The 20,120-nt window shown below is 37.8% G+C and overlaps 1 protein-coding gene across 1 annotated transcript in view; it reads right to left on the bottom strand.

The window, feature by feature from the left end:
* Positions 1 to 1,237: 1,237 nt before the first annotated feature.
* THSD7A (thrombospondin type 1 domain containing 7A) overlaps positions 1,238 to 20,120 on the bottom strand; it is a 303,860-nt gene continuing 284,977 nt past the window's right edge. Inside the window, exons 22-28 of the mRNA XM_054726384.1 lie at positions 19,668 to 19,842; positions 13,406 to 13,579; positions 9,167 to 9,262; positions 5,757 to 5,839; positions 5,212 to 5,422; positions 2,000 to 2,087; positions 1,238 to 1,322 (exon numbers count right to left, since the gene is read on the bottom strand). Coding sequence (XP_054582359.1) covers positions 1,238 to 1,322; positions 2,000 to 2,087; positions 5,212 to 5,422; positions 5,757 to 5,839; positions 9,167 to 9,262; positions 13,406 to 13,579; positions 19,668 to 19,842 — 912 coding nt within the window. The remainder of the gene's footprint in view (positions 1,323 to 1,999; positions 2,088 to 5,211; positions 5,423 to 5,756; positions 5,840 to 9,166; positions 9,263 to 13,405; positions 13,580 to 19,667; positions 19,843 to 20,120) is intronic.

Genomic DNA, 20,120 nt, shown 5'->3' with positions numbered 1-20,120 from the left:
GAGAGAAAAAAAAATCAACACACAATCTTGATTTCTTTTAGGTACAAAAATCACCAATACATTATGTTTTCCATCTTCTCAAAATTAAAAAGACAACCAGCTCCTTTTTTTCTTTTCTTTTCTTTTTTTAACAAAGATAAGAAATATAAAAATCTAGTCATAAACAGCCTTCAAAGTACAATTAAAAACCAACTAGTGGGATCCATCTTTTGGAGGATTAATGAGTTCGGGACTTAAACACTTAAATTACCGCCACGTTGTCGATTTCCCAATGGCTGCAGTGATGAGGAAGAGTGTACACAGAAGGTGTAATGGCCAATTCCATCCTGTCTTCATCCAAAATGAACTTGACTCTCTTCAGGATACAGGAAGTTGTAAATGTCTCCATGGCACTCAGCATCGTTGTCTCGATCCCGTATGAAAAGAGGCAGTTTCTATGGCAATACTGGTTAAGTGCCTATCATGCTGCACTAATATAGTGCAAAAATGTGCCTTCCATTTAGCAAAAAAGATGCAGGCAACCAGGTTGAACGTGGGGAAAGTAGAAACTTATTGTATTAACACAAGCAAATTAGTTTTCCAGACAATAACCACTATAAAATACTGAACTTGAGGGCTCTTCTAAGATACTAGTACATGTCCAGCATTTGTACTTTGGAGAAAGACAAGAATTAAGTCTTATAAAAAGTCTTTGCCTCTGAAAAGCTACCATCAACCACCAAATGATGAATTTGCTCAATGAGTTTTCTGCTCAGCTTAGAGCATTAAAATGGCTTATTACCAGGTATATAATCTGACATAATAATATGTATCATTCAGTTGAGTGTGCGTGATGTTACGCTTGCCTATGATCTTGGTATAAGCTCTTCATGCTAAAATGTTACTATGGGTGAACACTGCAGACAGAGGCTTGAGTCGGCATTCCAAACGGCCACTTCCGCCACCATATTTTAGAGATGAAAGTACTTTGCCAGTTGGTAGGTTTCATGAGAGATCACACAGACTCTCAGAAGGCAGCAATGTATTCAACTCAATCTCCTAGACCTCTCAGGAATGATGGTTTCCGTGTAAGTGGTATCGTCTTGATATCTCCAATGGCACTGTGATTTTCTCTCTTATCAATGACGCTCTTTTGAAAAGGTACAACGGGCTTTAACCCACACAGTTGGAATAGCTCTGCGGCCTCTACTGCAAAGTCAGAAAGCTGAAGCTGGCTGCCGCCGGGATAAGTCATACTTTACATGTCTGCATCTCCATCATAGGCTAAGGTCAAAGGTTTCAGTCGGTTGTTTTGCCTTCTTTGGGGTTTCTTTGGCTTTTTGCTGTTAAAAAAAAAATCATTAAAATTGGGAGAAAAAAAATCAATCTTCCATTGTAAATGTTGCTGTTTTAAATGAAAAAAAGTTTGAAACTTATTGATAAACCTAAATTACTTAATTGCCTAAATTCAAACTTAACATTTGATTTTCTGGTATCTTTTGAATAAACTTGAAACAGAACCCTTCAAATATGTTAGTATCCTGTAAAGGATTAATTATCCAAATAGAATTCCTCTAGTACTAACAACAGACATCACAGTGTAATCATTTATATTTGGCCAGAACCCTTTATAAATAATACATAATTTATAAATAATGCAAGATAGTTAAATAAGATCAGGTACTACCATAACGTCTTTCTCCAGTATTAATTCAATAGAAACATCTGCTGTTCACCATCAGCGTCTTCTCTTGCATAACCAAGAAGAATGTACTTGAGAAGATGGCCTGGAGCAGCCCTGGCTCATTTTCAGAAGCTAAATGACTCATCGATTTAGTAGTTTTCAGACTATCCAGGACTATAGTTATGTTTATGTAGAACTTCAGATGAACGCTAAATAAGTGTGGAATACTTATTTGAGACATTAGTTTGCCATTCCTGTGTTATGGTTAATTGAACGTGTTTCCTCTAAAAGAGAAATATTTTTTCCTCTTAGATGTTGAAATATTTAAACACTCACCAAGCTAGATAAATCATGGAGACAATAAAGATGAGCAACACAAATGCCCCAGCCGCTACACCGTAAACCCAGGTCTTTAGTCTCCCATCTAAGAAGAATGGATATTAATCATTAATTCACATTAGTCTGGCATGTAAATGACAGTGTTTAACGATGACCAATGGGCCAGTTCACATACGACCAAGTCCTTTCAAAACTCAAAGTGAATTATTGCTTAGGCACAATTCATGATTAATGCAAAGCTGCTATCATGACTTAGATGCTCCTTCATTAAAGATAGAATATCAATGAAAACTGAATTAAAAGGCAATAAATAATATTTTCAATTTGAGTTCAGATTTCAAGTTACTATGTCTAAATTTCTGCTGCTTACCTGAATTTTACTTCAAATACAATATGTGCATAATGCTGCCTTTTCATTTTATTTTGAGATTGCGCTCACGAGAAAAGAAAAAACTGTAATGCAATTTCAAAGAAGTCCCACAACTAAGAGCTGATGCAGACAGGTATTTGTACATAAACTTTGTCATTTTTACATTTTTTCCCAGATAAACTGAAGATGAATATATTTAACAATTTGGGGAAGTAATAATCTTTTATCTAGTTTACACTTACAGTCCTTTAGAGCCGATTTGATTTGACAACGTCATTTGCAAAAATAACCAAGTTTGATTAACATATAAAATGATCTCAAAATAACTTCCACCTTTTCTATTATAGACATTCCCTACTTTTTGAAAGTTCACGGTACACTTGCTTTTCTAGAAAGATCTCTTATCACCTGCATTTGATAGCTGAAAGAAATCCGAAGATGACTTCCTCTTTTATGAAAAAAGGCGAAAGGCAACAGTAGCGTTCAGTTTGTTCTGCAGTGAGTGTTAGAGAGGCAGCTTGCCCTCCAGGCAGCGAAAGGCCGGCCCAAGCTCCTTCCCCGGGAACCACACGCAGCATCTCAGCATCAAACTGCCCGGGCTTTGAACTGTGTGAGCATCTGTGCTTTATCTCGATTTACTTTGTGCATCCGTTAGCAAGATGTGTCCTAAGGCTGAGAGAGCTCAAACGGGTGTGAGGTTTAGCGTAAAACTGGACATAATTAAACATATTTGGTATAAATTTGTAGGTGGTTTTCTGGGTCTGAGGCGGCTCACACTTTTTTTCCATGTAATTTAGCGGTAACTGCCTCTTTATGCCACTTGGGCTTAAGAACGGTTTCATAGGAACCCTCTCCTTCTGGGTAGCAGGGGAATCTGCATACGAAATCAGAGAGGGCAGGCCCTTCTCATTTGGCTTTCTGGTCTCATTCTATTTGAACTTCTCAGTTTTCTGTTCTGAACAAATTTCAAGCATAAGACACTGTTCATGCCGAAACCGGTTTGGCTCAGTGGATAGAGCGTTGGCCTGCGGACTGAAAGGTCCCAGGTTCGATTCCGGTCAAGGGCATGTACCTTGGTTGCGGGCACATCCCCAGTAGGAGGTGTGCAAGAGGCAGCTGATCGATGTTTCTCTCTCATCGATGTTTCTAACTCTCTATCCCTCTCTGTAAAAAATCAATAAAATATATTAAAAAAAAAAAAAAGACACTGTTCATGACTTTGCCAGCTTAATTTGGTCCTCACATCAACATATATATTCCGTTGCGTACATGCAATTAAAAATGTGCTAGTGTTACATTATAGATTGGGCAAAGGAACGCTGGTTTAGTCCACATTTGAAAGGCATTGAAAGCAAGTCAGTACTGAGAAATTTTTTAAAACTTCATTTGCTGGAAATAAGTTAATTTTTTAAATATCCTTTCCTGTCAATTCTAAAGATTTAAAAAAATTTAAGCCAGGGTGTGAAATACGAAGAGCTATGCCACTGCTGGGTTCATCTGCCCCGAGTGTTCTTCAATAAATATCATTTGGGTTTTTCAAAAACCAAGAACAGAGTCTAAACGTACGTTTGTAGTATATTAAAATGTTTCCTTTAGGGAAACTACATATTAAACTAAGTGTGACAATAATACTATTCTCTCCTTTTAAAACCCAGTTTGGATGTGAGGAGACCCGCGTGGACTCAGAGTCAAGGTCAAGATGGCTAATGGCCACTTGCTGGTCCACCATCTTGAACCCTGAGAGTTTCCATGTTTACACAGACAAGTCAGGTTTGCAAAATGAAGCGTTTTTTTCCAACTAAAAACCTACTAAGCTAGGAAGACTGTAGTTAAATGTAAAATACTTTAAAAAAATCCCAAAAGTGATTCTCCAGGAAGGGTGTTTTGACTTAATGCATTAAAAATAGAGATGTGTTAGTTATGCAAATTTCTGTCTCCTCTTTCATGTTTCTGACAGAGTTATAAAGGGGTCTATGCCCGGCTTTGCCTGGAGATTTCCTTTGGTCATGAGCTAGTGAGCCCTCTTGGTGTGAGAAAAAGTGGCATGGTCTTAGCTACCACCCTCGCCCTCAGCTTATTTCTAAGGATAAGTGTATGGTTGAACCCACTGGCGAGAGAAAGTGTACACAGTAGGAAGAGCATTTCATTGGGCCTTCAAGCCTTTGCCTGCATTAGCTTCAAGTCCATTACTAGACACATTAAGAGCTGCCTAATATGACAAGGGTCTGGTCAGGCTCCAAGATGGTCCATCTAGACAGGAAGGCTCCCTCCTTGCCCTCATATATTTGGTGCTACTATAGATTCTGAGCTTTTGTGCCAACACTAAGGCCTCGCAGAAATTGGTCTGGCTACCTAGTGTCCCCCCCACCCCTTGGCACGGAACCACATTACTAATGTTCCTATTTTGAGTTCAAATTATTACTGCTCCGTGCTCAAATGAAAAGTTCTTGAATGTCTTTATAGTTTTATTTGTAATGAATGATAACAGGCTTTCCCCCCCCCCCCTAATTAGTATTTTCCTTGTTAGGTTTCTTTGTTCAATGTGAAAATAATTACACTTGTAAATTTAGGACTGAGATTGAATAATCTCAATCCTAAATTTGTGTTTTGTTTTTTTCTCAGAAGAAAGTAATTTCATTTCTCTCAACTTGGAGCATGAGTGCTTTTTTCATAATGATAGTAAAAGTATTGTATGATTCTATGGCAGCATTAGAACAAATGAGTTTCGGTGAAATAATAAACAGCTCCTATGAAAATGCTAGCTGATTTTTTTCATTATTTGGCACTGGTTAAATGTATCATTAAAGAATTCTACATCAAGGCCATCTAGTCACTTCACCTGGCCCCAGTGGCTGTAGAAACCAGGTCCTGCCCCGTCCTTCCGGGTTCCGGGAGGGCTGGGTGGGGTGCACTGCCCGGCTGGTTTTCACGTCTCCTCTCTTGTCCTCCACGGTGGGAATCGCCACCACGGGGATCAGCGTGCACTGCTCCAGCGTCCCGTTGGAAGACAGGACTTCAGTGTACCCCTCTTCACAACTGCATGCCCTCGTCTGCAGGAGAGCAAGAAGATGTCTACTGTGCACACAGGTGAGTTTGGGAAGCCTAACAGACCTGACTTGAAGAGAAGGCTTGAATGAAATACTGTTTTGGGAATTTGCTACATGGAATTTCTGTCTTCACTACATTAAAAAAAAAAAAAAGAACACACTTTTTGTACCACACACAATCTTATTCTAACAGTAGAAGCAAGGGCATCCAGAATTGTTTATATTGATAAAAGAGGTACCTCAAGACATGCCTTTTGTACAGGGAAATGACTGCACAAGAGGCGGTGGGGTGACAATGATGAGGCTGGCTTGTCTGCCCTAATGAATTCACACATACCTCGCTACAGAACGAGTGGGGTTGACTACACGGTGGGTGACAAGACCTGTCAGCATCAGGCTGGCGAACCACCAAGCAGCCCCCTGCGGAACAGAAAACCACATTTTGACAAGTAATATCTCTTGCGATGATAAGAATACACTGTTGTTATAGGCTGGTCTTTGAACCCTAAACCACGCTGGGACTCCCACAGATTTCCCTGAGAAATATTTGGTTAACCTTGACCACTGTATTTAGGAACTCGAGGCGCTCTTTACTCAGAGGAGACGGCGCAGAGCAGGTGTCCCACACGCGCTTGTTGGGCAGGTGATTGTATAGTTGCTACCTGGAAAAGCCGGACTGCACACAGGCTATTTCCGTCACTGTTCCCGAGGCCACGTCCAGCACTATAAAGCAGATTTAATTTTCCCTTAAAGTTAAAATCCTTTCTTGATTAATTCAAGGAAATAGTTTTCATATCGCTTTAATTTATGGTCTACCACATGAATGCATTCTTTATAATGTGTATCTCTTTTTCAGAAAAATCACTTTCAGAATTTTGGGGGGACAGGAAAGAAAACAAATATAGCTACTAAGTGTGTGCTTGCACTGCTGTTTCAACTTGACACTGCAGCTCTCTATTGATGGCTCTTCTGTTTCCTCCTCTTCCAGCATAGTATCAAGTGTGCCTACGTGGTTAGATCAAGATGGGGATAGATGTCATAAAGTGACATGGAAGGAACTCGGAGTTTCAAACCATTCTTGTGCAGTGTAACAGAATTTTAGCAAAGCCAAGTTTTTCCTTTATGTACGGAATCGATGATCCTGTGGAATTTCTCAGAGTGACTATTGCCAATTCTCAGTATTATAATCATAGAAAAAAATGTTATGAAAGCAGTTAGTCATTGCAAGGCAGTTGCAGTTAAATGGCCACATGGAAGTCACATCATTAAACGCATGGAAAAAAAAAAGGAAAACAACAGCTTGAGTTTCTTATAAGGGTAACTATTCTTAACATTAAAGCAATCCATCCAGGTAGGTAAAATACTTTACAGGATTGTCTACTTCTCATAGAGAATCTCATCTCTCCTAAAAGATGGAAAAGGAATGCATATAAAGTTGATCACACATCATTTATACATTGGCTTTTTGGTATCACACAGTAGTAAGAAATAAAAATATTGTATACTATACTGCATTAAAAAGAAATTGAAAATATGATTTCTACAGGTATGCCTTTTAAAATTTGACTTACCTTGGCATTGGGGAATAGCCCCAATTTCAGGGGGACAAGAGATTTTAACATGCAGAAGAAAAGGCAGACAAGTATTATTTGCATCCTTATTTGGGAAACAAAACACACTGAAAACTAATAGGACCCTCTGGGGAAGCTATAACAGTATTTCCGAAAAGCTTAAAGAAGAATGTAGACATTCATTTCCAACTCCTGAGCTGAGTGGACCGCCTACCATGCTTCCAGTTCAGAGAGGCCCGCGTCCCCTTCTCTTAGAGTGGTGAGGTTGGGACAGCGTGTTCTCCCAGAAAATAACTCTCAGAGAGCAAAGGGTTCCTGGAAGGTCTCTTTTCTTGGTCATGCATGTGTCCTCTGGGAGTTGCTATTTTCAAGGGTTTCTTGACACAGATTCCTCATACATAAAATCTTATCTTCACAAGAATACCATTTGACATCCGGCTCCCACTTTCATAGGGAGGAAATGAGTAATTAGGTTTCAATAAATCCAGGTAATTTAAAATTCAATATAAAAATTAATGCTTTCCAAAGAGCACATTGATCCCTGCGCCTGTTATCTTACTGGATATATTACAGCTAAATTTATAAGTGGATAGACTCAGAGGCACCCAAATGCACATTACTTTTCTCCCTGCCAGAGGGTTAAAACAATGGCGGTAAGTCAGCAGGTCACCCTGAACAGATAACTGTCAGTACTCATGCTACTGCTATGCTATGGAGATTCCTGTAAATTAAATCTATAAAAAATAAATTAAGAAGAGACAATTAGATCTTTGGGTCCATGTGTTTGAGGTTGGGGTTCTGGTTCTGACCTTGTTTTCTTTCTAGGAGATTTGCAGGGTGCCTCACCTCACTAAATATCAGGAGCCAAGTTTTTTTATCCCTTCCTCAAAGGAATCCTTGCCTTTACTGGGCTCAGATAAGGAAACTTTTAAGCACTGCAGATTAGAGTAGTTCTTTGGGGTAAATTTGGGTATGAAGGACACGCAAAAGTTCTGCACTTGGATTTCTTCTTCGGATGTATAATTATTTTTGTGTGGGGACAGACTGGGTGAGTGTTCAGATGCTCTGAGCTAGAGATTTACCAATAGGTTTTCCCTATCCTATATAATAAAAGGGTGATATGCAAATAGACTGAACGGCAGAATGAACGGTCGCTATGATGTGCACTGACCACCAGGGGACAGATGCTCATCACAGGAGATGCTCATCACAGGCACTGCCCCCTGGTGGTCAGTGCGCTCCCACAGGGGGAGCACTGCTCAGCCAGAAGAGCTAAGGCTGTCCGACTGATGGCTTAGGCCTGCTCCCCTAAGCCGTCAGTCAGACATCCCCCGAGGGCTCCCAGACTGCGAAAGGGCATAGGCCATGATAAAGGATACCTCACCCCTGAGTGTACGAATGTTGTGTACTGGGCCTCTAGTTAATTAATAAAAGAACTATAGAAATCATACATTTCTGAATTCAAGCAAGGTATCATGACTTATGTAATCACTAGAGGCTCGGTGCATGAAATTTGTGCACGGGTAGGGTCCCTAGGCCTGGCCGGTGATCAGAGCCAATCTGTAGGGCGACTGGTGGGGCAATCGGGGGATCCCTGCTGGCACCCACCTTGATTGGCCTGGGGCCTGTGGGCTGGGGCAGATCCTGCATTGAGCATCTGCCCCCTGGTGGCCAGTGCACATCATAGTGACCGGTCGTTCTGCCGGTTGTTCCACCGTTCAGTCGATTTGCATATTAGGCTTTTATTATATGGAACATTCCCTTGAAAAGATTTTGGTTTATGAATGTATTGCATTTTAAGGCACAGAAACAGATAGAGTCAACAAAAAATTGATTATTTCTTATCATGTAGTGAGTTATTAATATGTACATTTTCTAGTAAAAACAATCTGAGAATTATTTACTTACAATAATCATTTGTTAGAGTTAGACAATATTTTAATTAAATAAATTCTAGCAGCAATGTCTAAAATGGCTGGATGTGGGAGAATTTAACTGAAATGTTAAAAAACAAAGTAATTTGTCATTGGTCCCAGACAGATATACAGCTCAGATGTCCTGAATCTGACCATGTGTTGAATACTGAATGTCTTTGTTGTCCTAATTATTTTCTCTAACTTACTACATGCGGGTTACAGGAAAACTTTCAAAGAACAAAGAGAAATTGGAGGTTTACCTGTTACATTTACACCATCTGACCTTTGACACCAGACTGTTCGGGAAGAGCCTTTCCAAGCACTAGCCATCCATTTATACTCATAACACTGTCCATCTGCAGGGACACAATACACATTAACAGGAGCATTGTGCTGTCCAGAAGGATAATCATGGTGATAGAGTACTAGTTAAATATTTATAAGCAGTTGAAAAGTGATAAAAAGGCCATCTCAAATGATGCAAATGCCAATTTGTTGTCCTGAAGTTGCCATATGTTACACAATTCCAGATATCACCTAAATCCCAAGTAATTTTCCATATCTGCTATTATACTATCTCATGTAAACCTGGATTTTAATTTTATGTTTTATTTAAACATTATAAAATATCAAACATATAGACAAGGACAGAGAATAACTAAAAAATTTTAATTACGCATCATGCCACTTAACAAGTATTACCATTTAGCCATATTTGCTTTAGTCTTTTTTTTTCTTTTTTGCTTGTTGATGAGTGAAAAATAACACATAAACTTGATGTCCTATTACATTCCTTTCTGATCTCCCTCCATGCCTGTCCAGCAATACCCACTATTCTGAAGTAGATAGATGCTGTTCCTTTGATATAAATATACTATAAATATTATAAGGCATTATTTTTAGTCAGGCTCAACATTTAAAAAGTATTATACCCTGAATCATTCTAAAACTTAATAGTCCATGTTACAGATGAACTATTTCTATGTGATTTTAATGTAGATGTAGTCAGTTTATTTTAGCTTCTATATAGAATTTCATGGTAGTAATTACTATAATTTATTGCATTATTTCCTTTAAGGGTGGACTTTTGGGTTGTTTTCAATTTTTGCTATTATATCAAGCCTAAGTAGTCAACCTTACGTAAGCCTCCGGGTGTGTCCTTAAGGTAACTATCTAGAAGGGACATTTCTGGGTATCACTGTAGGGATAGCTGAAACTTTACTAAATGTAGGTCATTTTTTTCCTCTAAAAGGAGGCCATTTACATACCCACCAGCAGAGAATAAGGGCTACCATTGCTCTAAACCCTCACGGACCTTTATGATTTCCAGATTTAAAATTTTTGTCAGTCTTGTGAAAAGCTATCTTGTCATTTTAAATTGCAGTCTTCTGATTGCTAAAGCTATCAAACAGTAACAAAGATGTTTGGGGGCATTTAGATTTCCTCTTATGTGAATTGATCATGTATATCTTTTGGCCTTTTTCCTACTGAAATCTATGCTTTTTTTTTCTTATTGAATTGTGGGACTTCTTTATTCTAGAATAGCAACTCTTAGAGTGTGGTCCAGGAACCGTAGGTGACTTTGACATTCTTTTAGAGCACGTGCAGGTGACATCTGTGTTAGGTAGATTTTCTTTATATTCCGGGGGGAGAGAGGCAAAAGTAGGTTTACAGTTGTGAGTATGCAAAACAGTTTATTCTTTTATTATTACTTATTAATTATTGTATTATTTTCCATATGAACAACTATAAAGCTACTACTTTTGCCCAACCGTGTACATAAACTAAATTATAATTGCAATAGATTGAACAAAAGCAGATAAGGAATCCAGCTGTATTCCTTTAAGCTACATATTACAGAGATTTGAAAAAGTGTAAAACAAGATCATGCTTGCCATTAAACTTATTTTCTTTTTCTTTTTGAAAATAGTTATTTTTCAGGAAATATTTATAGTAACATACAGTTGGTTTATGATTATCTCTGACCTAATAAGAGACAAACATGTAAATTGACCATACCTCTGCTACGCCCACAGCCAATCAGGAGTGAGTATGTAAATTAACCCAACAAAGATGGTAGGTTAATTTGCATATGCAGGTGCCCAGTGACCAGCCGGGGTGGGGCACCTGCTATGAGGGGGAGAGAGGGGGGCGGAGGGAGCTACAGGAGCAGTGGTCTGGCAGGGAGCGAGGACTTGGCGGCTCCCAGGTGGCCCAGGAGCAGGGACTTGCTGGCTCCCAGGTGGCCGGGAGCGAAGCCAGGGGAAGGAAGGCCTATTCTTGCATGAATATCATGCAACGGGCCTCTAGTTTATAATAATAAAAGCAGAATATGCTAATTAGACTGGACAGCCAAATGACCTTCCGGATGTCCTTCTGGACGACCTTCTGGATGAAGCCAGGGCTGTGAGGGCCGAGGCAGCTGCTGTGGCTGCAAGAATGAATTTCATGCATCGGGCCTCTAGTTTAAAATAAATTAACAAACACTTAGCAGTTTGGGATCCTCAAGTGCTAAGAGTATAAAATTGTCTTATTTTGAAAAGGTTCACAATTGTTATAGACATTAATCCTTTGAAATTAATTGATATCATGAGTCTTTTTTTATTGATTAAGGTATTACAAATGCGTCCTTATCCCCCCATTGTCCCCTCATCCCCCCAGTCCTGCCCTCACCCTCACCCGCTGATGTCTGAGTCTATTGCTTATGCTTATATGTATGCATACAAGTCCTTTGGTTGACCTCTCCATTTTTAAGTCTGTGGCTTGTCTAGTAACCTTGTTTATGGTCTATTTTACTGTGTAGAAGATTTAAATTTAAAGGTATTTTTATTTTTTCCATTTTTGTTTGTGTTTTTGGTGTCATATTGGGGAGATCTTCCATTCCCCCCCTCCACCCTCCACACTCAACTTTGTTTTACTTCTTAAGATTTCACATAAACGGGAGGTGTATGTTTCTTTACATTTTGGCAAACCTCACAATTCAAGTCACTTAAGTTTTACCTTGTGTGCATGTGTGAGTACATATTTGATAGATTTGAGTTTTTAATAGTTGTAGAATTCGAGGTTTAGCTTCTCTATTACTCTTGGTAAATTATAACATTCTAAATAGTCTAAGTTTTTACATTGATTAGCAAAATTTACTCACAGAATGATACTTTTCTTAACACTATTTTATCTGTAGCAATATCAATTTTCTTCAGTGATTTTGCATGAGGTGGCCTATTTTGCTAGTTTGGTAAAAAAACAAGCTATTGATTTTGTTGATTATCTTGCTTCTTTGTTTTCTATCTCAGTGAATTTGTATTTATCTGTATTGGTTATACGGTTTCTCTTTTCTTTCTTTTTTTTTTTTTTAATTGAGTTAAAAGCTTAGCTAATCTTAAACTCTTCTCCCTCCTATCTGAGCATGTAAGGATTTTAGTTCTCATTCTAAGTAATATACAACATTTGACATGTAATACTCTAAAAGTGTGGTTTTTCAGTTTTTACTTCTCTATGTGCTTGGGGAAGGATTTCTTTCTCAATTGTAATGTTATTGATGGGTAATTTTATTTAATTTTCATTTTGGGTAAACAATTCTCTTTCTTTCACTTGGAAATTACATCATTTATTGTAACCCCTGACCTTTCTCTCCCAGGACATATGGGATGTTTTATCTGGTAAGTTTGGGAAGATTTAACTGACAAGGTAGATAATTCTATTTCAGACCATTTGGCTTTCATTTTAAGCATTCTACTCCAACTTCTAAGCTTTCTCCTCTTACTTTTCATTAATAAAATGTGATATTTTGACTCCTATTTGCTATTCTATGCCATACTCATTCTTTTCAAATACAAGCAGGAAGGAAAGAGTTGTTTGCTGAGCCCTACATTCTCCACTACACAGCAATATTTTTGTTTCATTTAGACTTCATTTGTATTCCCAAGCTGTGACATTTTAATGCTCTGTGGTTCTTAAAAATGTCATGTATTGCTTGTATTTGGTGCACAGCTCTATATGTATGTACGTATATACATATATACATATATACATATAGATATATATATTCAAATAAGGTTTGTATCACATTTAGAGTAATTTTTACCAGTAATTTGATTTATCAATTTCTGAAAATTTAGTAAAATCTCTCATTTTGCTGTATATTTGTAATTTTTTATTTATTCATTCTTTTGATTTAAATACATTGAGTATATTTTTAGATTTAGACATGATCAGGAGTGTTATAGGTGTACAAATAACGAGCTGCTAATTGCCTCAGCTTTCTTTAGCCCATAAAAGTGGAAGACATTTTCACAATATTGAACATCTAATTTATGAAGGGTGGCAATATTTTTCTTCCTATAGATCTTTAAAATTTAGAATCATACCCTAATGCAATTCTCAATCTTAAGTGAGATCTTGGCCAATTCTGCTTATTTAGCAGAAAATTCTATATCTTGGGCTTTTGCTTATCAACAAAAAAACTAAAATGAGTATATTTCATGAATTATACCACTTACCATCACATGATCTTGTTTCTAACATCTGCTCTGGGCACAGGTGTTGATTCTCTAGTTCTTGTATAATCACTGCTCTGGAACGGACCTGTATTCCACCAAAGCCGAGGTCCTCACCATTCACACAGGTCAGCTGACACAGGCTCCATGAAGACCAGTCCTTCAAATAACAGTCACCTGCAAAACACAGGTATGCAGTTTATACCCATATCCATAAGAATAGCCAGGCAGATAGTCATTTTATTTTTAACCCCACTGGGCAATGCTTGTAGGTATGCCGGTCATATTTGTAATATTTAGATAAGTATTTGATATTTCCAAATTTGTATGTAGCTTTATATGTTTGTATTAATGTTGTTATTTTCTGAGTGGATGTTATGGGTAAGGACTATGCATTGTGTAATGCTAGCAAATGTAAACTACTGCTTGTCTGTTATGATTCCCCTCCTCTTAAGAGACAGCAAATACTTGATTAAAACCCACTACCACGCTTGTCATTATCATTGTAAAGAATTTTATTAAACACTTGGTACTCCTCAAAGAAAATCTAAATGCACATAGAACTTGTTTCCTAGGTATTCATAATTTCAAAAGAGCTTAAAGTCTAAGTCTGAGAAAGCCGGCATTTGTGCTTTATTCCTAGTTCTTCTCAGAGGTGTGCAGCCGAGAGTCAAATGAGCAGCTGCAGGAGTGGCAATAATGCACGCTATTTCCTTGATCTACATCTTCAATTCACTTTCCCTTTTTGTCAATTATTGTTTGAAGAATAACATGCATGCAATAATGTACAGAGACATAAGCACACAGATAGCTGAGTTTTCACAACCTGATTATATACTCATGTAACCAACACCCAAATTAAGCAACAGAGCGTTCTCAGAATCTCAGAAAGCCCCCTCATGTTACATATGGAATTGTGCCACATGTAGTTTTTTACGTCTGGCTTCTTTCACTCATTCATGTTTGTTTGTGAGATCCAGCATGTATATAATACTTCTAATTTGTTCACTGTTATTGCGGTACTTTCCTCTCATTGTAGGACTTACCACAAGTTAGATATCCATTCAACTATTGATGGGCATGTGGAGAGCTGTAAATTTTTCCTATTATGAATATTACTGTTGTGAACATTTTAGTACGAATCTTTTGGTGAGGTTATATACATGCATGCCCACTGGGTATATATCTAGGAGTGGAATTGCTGGGCCATAGTGTATCATGTGTTCAACATAACATCTTCAAGCATTTTGAGAACAGGGAGGATTTAATGAAATGTACCTTTTGCACCTTTCCCATATATACATCCATTATTCAGGACTGATTGCTTGGTGATATTGTTCAGAGGATACAGAAAATTATGATAGAAAAATTCACAATGGGTTCTTATCACTTTAATTATTCCAGCCATATCACATGAATAATTCATATAGCCTTTTATTATGCTAAAATTGCCTAATATTAGCACAAAGTTGCCTGGATACTTGATTAATGAAAAAACTTCTTGTGCCATGATTAAGAAAGCTTAGAAAAAACATGAATTATTGACCAACAAATACATACATATAATAGTAAAGTGGGGTAATTTTTTGTAGACTTTATTATAGTATGTCATTAATTCTCTATCTAGTGTCATCCTGAAGGGCAGAAAATTCTTATAAATTTTGGAAGTGCTATGGAAAAAGGACTTAGTAAGAATTTTTAAGTAGTGTGATAACATTTTAGAAACATTTCTATCCCCTAGGAAATGCTACTTTTGGGTAACTCAATTTTTAATTATGCAGAAGAAACTATTAAAATGGAAAAATCCCTGTCAATATGAATGTATATAACTTCACCTCAGTGATTGTAAACTACATGAATATAAACATATCTTTCTACTAGTAGGCTTTATCTCTGTGCTTATATCACTCGACACATGTGCTTTGTAAAAAAATCTCAATAAATTGTTTAAAAATAGTCTGTGAATGATATCATAACTACCCCCTAAATAATCCATGTCAGGACTCAAAGATTTAATAATGAGAGTGAGGCATTGTCTTTACTGAAAATATTTCTATATTTTGACTATATAAACCATCAACATAATAAACTACACTATGCCTGCCAAAGATATGACAATTAAGTATGTGAAATGCATTTCCTACTTCAGTATTTCTCTCTTTAAAGCATATTAGTTCACATACTGCTCGCTTTCAAAACCCATCATTGAAGGAAACTATCACCGGAGGAACTGAAATGAATAAATTGTAATTTATAAGAGAAGAACAGCCTTCTCCTGGATTTGTAATTACTTTAATTAGAATGCTGTGTTTGCCCTATTCTATGTTATTAAGGGATACTTCAGTTTTCCTTTCCATCATTTACCACATATTTTAATCTTATGTTTATTTATGTCATTATTGAATTAGCAACTGTTTCTTCCATAAGATGGTAAACTCTATGAGGACAGGGTAGGTTTGTTTCCCACTGTATCTCCAACCTTGAGCCCCGTGCCTAGTCTACAATAACATTTGATGAATAATCAAATGGGTGATCGTGCTGCAGGAAGTATAATGAAAATAAGTGGGGAGGCTCCACAATAAAGCATATGCCAATGCGTGGCAAGAATTCCAGTACTGCCCAATGTTGTGGGTGTAACAATGACCCTATTATTGGCACTGGAGAGGTGGTGTTGGACTAGGTAAATCTTACAACTTTTAGCTGCGGTTAGCTTTTGTTGACAATGTGGCCATTCAACACATCAGAGCCCCAAGGTTCAGTCTTTGGTCCTGTTTAGAGTCCTTACCTGTTGCCATAGCCTCAACCTCTGTCTGCTGTGAAGCAAAATGATTTTATTAGAGTATGTGTGAGATCTAAACTGAAACCAGACTAGGTTGGGGAGCAGGAAATGGAACAGGGTAATTACTGGATCAGGAAAAGGTTATTATTGACAGGTGTGGGAATGTCTAAGAAGCAACACTTTGCCTAGGTCCAGAAAGTCAGATTAAAAAAAAAATTATTTCTTAACTGTAAGTAGATTAAAATACCAGTGTGTGCAAATATTATTACATATACACAGTGAGAAATGCCCTCAAAGTCTAGCACATAGTTCAAGGTATCAGGGGTTATTTTATTTACTGCTTTGTTCAATTTTCAGTTCCTCTTAATAATAAGCTATAAAAACTTCCATTATTATCACTTCAAATAATTTACTTATTAAAGAATAAGTAAATTGATGAGTGAATGAATGGGCAACCCTTGTTGTCACAGTTTTCAGCTTTCAGACACTTAATTCTATTTAGAAAATTTAAAAATGTAACTTATCCATCCTTAAAGCTTTCTTAAGTTATATCCTTTTTATATAGAAAATATATTTTATGCCCTATCATTATTTGTTTACCAAATCCTCATTTTTATTTTTTGAGATCTTATTCAAAGTAACACATTTCTTAAACAGATATATTTTTTTCTTACCATCATTATAAGCAAATTGGGAGAATAAAAATTTTCATTTGAGAGTAAAATATAGGTAATTCACTTTCAATTTTGTTAAGTTTGTTCTCTTCTAGTCCACTAGTCATCTGTTGCCTCCATATCTTTCTCAAGGCCTTAGGCTCATACTTGACATAGAGTTTATTTTGACCTTCTATCTACCCTCAAGTTCTCTGCATCAAGCCCAAATTCCTAAATATTAGCTTATCACTGTCTGCCAGTTAGTTTTTTACTATTTGATAGACAACATTTGCTTTCCACATTTTATTGCATGCACCCCTCCTGTCCAACACTGCATCAGAATGATCTCTTTCAATGTTTTCATCTGTAATATTATTTTTTCACTCTTGAATGATAATTTAGTTGGGGACAGAATTTTAGGTTGATGATTATTTTCCATCACATTTCAAATACAGTCATGCGCTGCATAACGATGGTTCGGTCAACGACGGACCGCATATACGATGGTGGTCCCGTAAGATTCTAATGGAGCTGAATTTCCTGTAAGAAATGGAAGGATATATGGTTCAGGAGGAAAATTTTTTTTCTTTGATGGGAGCAATATCTGTGGGGCTTGGCAACAGATTCCCTCTCACTCAGAGCACCTCAATTTTGAGTGTACAGATTATATCCCAAACAATCAGCCACTGACCTGTGTCAGCACAGAGCCTGTCACCCTATCACTACATATTCAAAGGGCACTACAACCATTCCAGATCTAGCTTGCTGGTCTTCAGAGTACGAAAATGTAAATTCTTGTTGATCTTATACAAGGACACAAGCACACAGGAGCAACCTTTAAACAAGTTTTAAGGGCCATTGATGCTTAGTGAAGCTTTCTGTGATAATGTGGAGCCAGTCTGTCCCTGTAATTTGGAAATATTTTCAGGTTGTAATGATGTAAAGCATAGGTAAATCTTACTTCTTCCATCAATTCAATGCCAGAGAGAGCTTTTTGGGTTAGAAAGGGTCAATGGAACCAAGAACAAATTCTCAAAGTCAAAATATTGAGTCCTCAGTTCTACATCCTCTCCATGTTAAACGACCTCTATTTTTATGCAAAGCACAAATTTCCTTAATTCGACCATGCTCCAACATGCAATAGCCAAACCACATGGCCATGACAATCCCCAAAGTTCCCTTATCTATCTTGACTTTTCATTCCTACCGATCCTCCGGCCACTTTTCACTGCCCCCTGACAGTCACTATTATGGTGAACTATCTATGCCTTGCCTAGCAGTTTCTCCTCAATATTTTCAATCAATTCAGCCCACATCCCTGTTCATGGAGCAGCACTGATAGCTTGGATGTTCTATATCTGACCCTGAGAGAAGGAAGCAGGGGGAGGGCTTGTGGAACAGTGTTTATAAAGTCTACGGTAGTGTCCAGTAATGTCCTAGACCTTCACCTTCACTCACTGGCTCACCCAGAGCAGGTTCCAATCCTGCAAGCTTCACGCAGGGTCAGTGCACTGTACAGGTGTACCCTTTAAATCTTTTATACAATATTTTTACTGTACCTTTGTATATTTAGGTACAGAAATAAGATTGTGTTATAATTTCCTCTGGCAACATGCTGTACAGGTTTGTAGCCTAGAAGCAATAGGCTCTACCACATAGCCTAGGTTTGTGTAAGTGCAGTTTATGATGTTCACACGATGAGGAAACCCCTTAATGATGCATTTCTCAGAACATATCCCCAATTGCTAAGTGACACATGACTGTATATTCCATTGTCTTTTGGCTTTCATTGTAACTAAGAAGAATTCTGCTATAATTCTAATTTTGTCTTCCAAAAGCAGGTTATCTGTTTTTTCTTTCTTTCTGAATGCTTTAATAATCCTCTAGTTTTCTACATTTTCTGTTTTAACTATAGTGTATCTAGGTATGAATTCATTGTTGATCCTATTTGAGACCCAGAGGAAGCTTTCATTATCAGTACTAAAATTTTTCTTTAGCTACTGTGTGTTTATTTTATTATTTTTTTAAAAATATATTTTATTTATTTTTCACAGAGAGGAAGAGAGAGGGCTAGAGAGTTAGAAACATCGATCAGCTGCCTCTTGCACAACCCCTACTGGGGATGTGCCCGCAACCAAGGTACATGCCCTTGACTGGAATCGAACCTGGGACCCTTCAGTCTGCAGGCTGACGCTCTATCCACTGAGCCAAACCGGTTTCGGCTAGCTACTGTGTGTTTAAATGCTGCTTCTCTTATTTTCTATTTGTATCGTCTAGATCAGTGGTCGGCAAACTCATTAGTCAACGAGCCAAATATCAACAGTACAATGACTGAAATTTCTTTTGAGAGCCAAATTTTTTAAAATTAAACTTCTTCTAACGCCCCTTCTTCAAAATAGACTCACCCAGGCCGTGGTATTTTGTGGAAGAGCCACACTCAAGGGGCCAAAGAGCCGCATGTGGCTCGCGAGCGGCAGTTTGCCGACCACGGGTCTAGATATCCTAAATAGCTGTATTTTCCATTCTTATTTTCTCAACTTTCCTTTCATACTTTTCCTGTCAAACATGAGCCCAAGGCCTTAATTACCATCCCCTGCAGATGTTAAAACTCTAGGGGTGTGTGTGTCCACACTGGCAACATGGGGGTCCTGGACTTCACTCCTACCTGGCAGTAAGGAGGCAGCGCCCACCTTCATCCACACAACAGTTTCTGCTTGTTACCGGATATTATTGTACTCGAGGACGGCTGACATCCCTTAACCCAGACTATATAGCTTGGTCCCGGTCCGGGTAAGAAATGATCAAAACATAAATTATGCTTTGCTGTTGTTACCTGGGCAAGGCTGGGTGCAGGTTTCCTCTAAGACCATTTTTTTATTCCCATCTATAATGGGTTCAACATCAGCACAGAATTCTTCATCCACCGCTTTGCTGAGATCATCGACCGACCCATCACTCACTACACAAGAAATGTTTCTTGTTCTGCTCCCTTCTCCACACTGGGCATCCTGGAATGAAGAAAGAAATAACTAATTAGGAAAAGAAAAATAATTCGTTAGTGAGCTCCTCGCTTACAGTCATCTCTGCACCGTTGGTTTTGATTTATGAGCAGTGAAGGAAGTACTTGAAACCCTAGGGAAGAAGCCCTGTAGGAGCACACGATGAACAATGTATTTGTTTTCTAGCCAAAAGGAGGCAAATAAATTTTCATTAAAACAAGTCAGTCTCCAGATGACTTACAAAATACAGGACAGGGAGTGCTTGTTATCAAAACGAATTAAAGCAG

The sequence above is a fragment of the Eptesicus fuscus genome, chromosome 14, assembly GCF_027574615.1.
Source record: "Eptesicus fuscus isolate TK198812 chromosome 14, DD_ASM_mEF_20220401, whole genome shotgun sequence".
NCBI classification, from domain to species: domain Eukaryota; kingdom Metazoa; phylum Chordata; class Mammalia; order Chiroptera; family Vespertilionidae; genus Eptesicus; species Eptesicus fuscus.
This window is presented reverse-complemented; position numbering and strand designations above follow the sequence as displayed.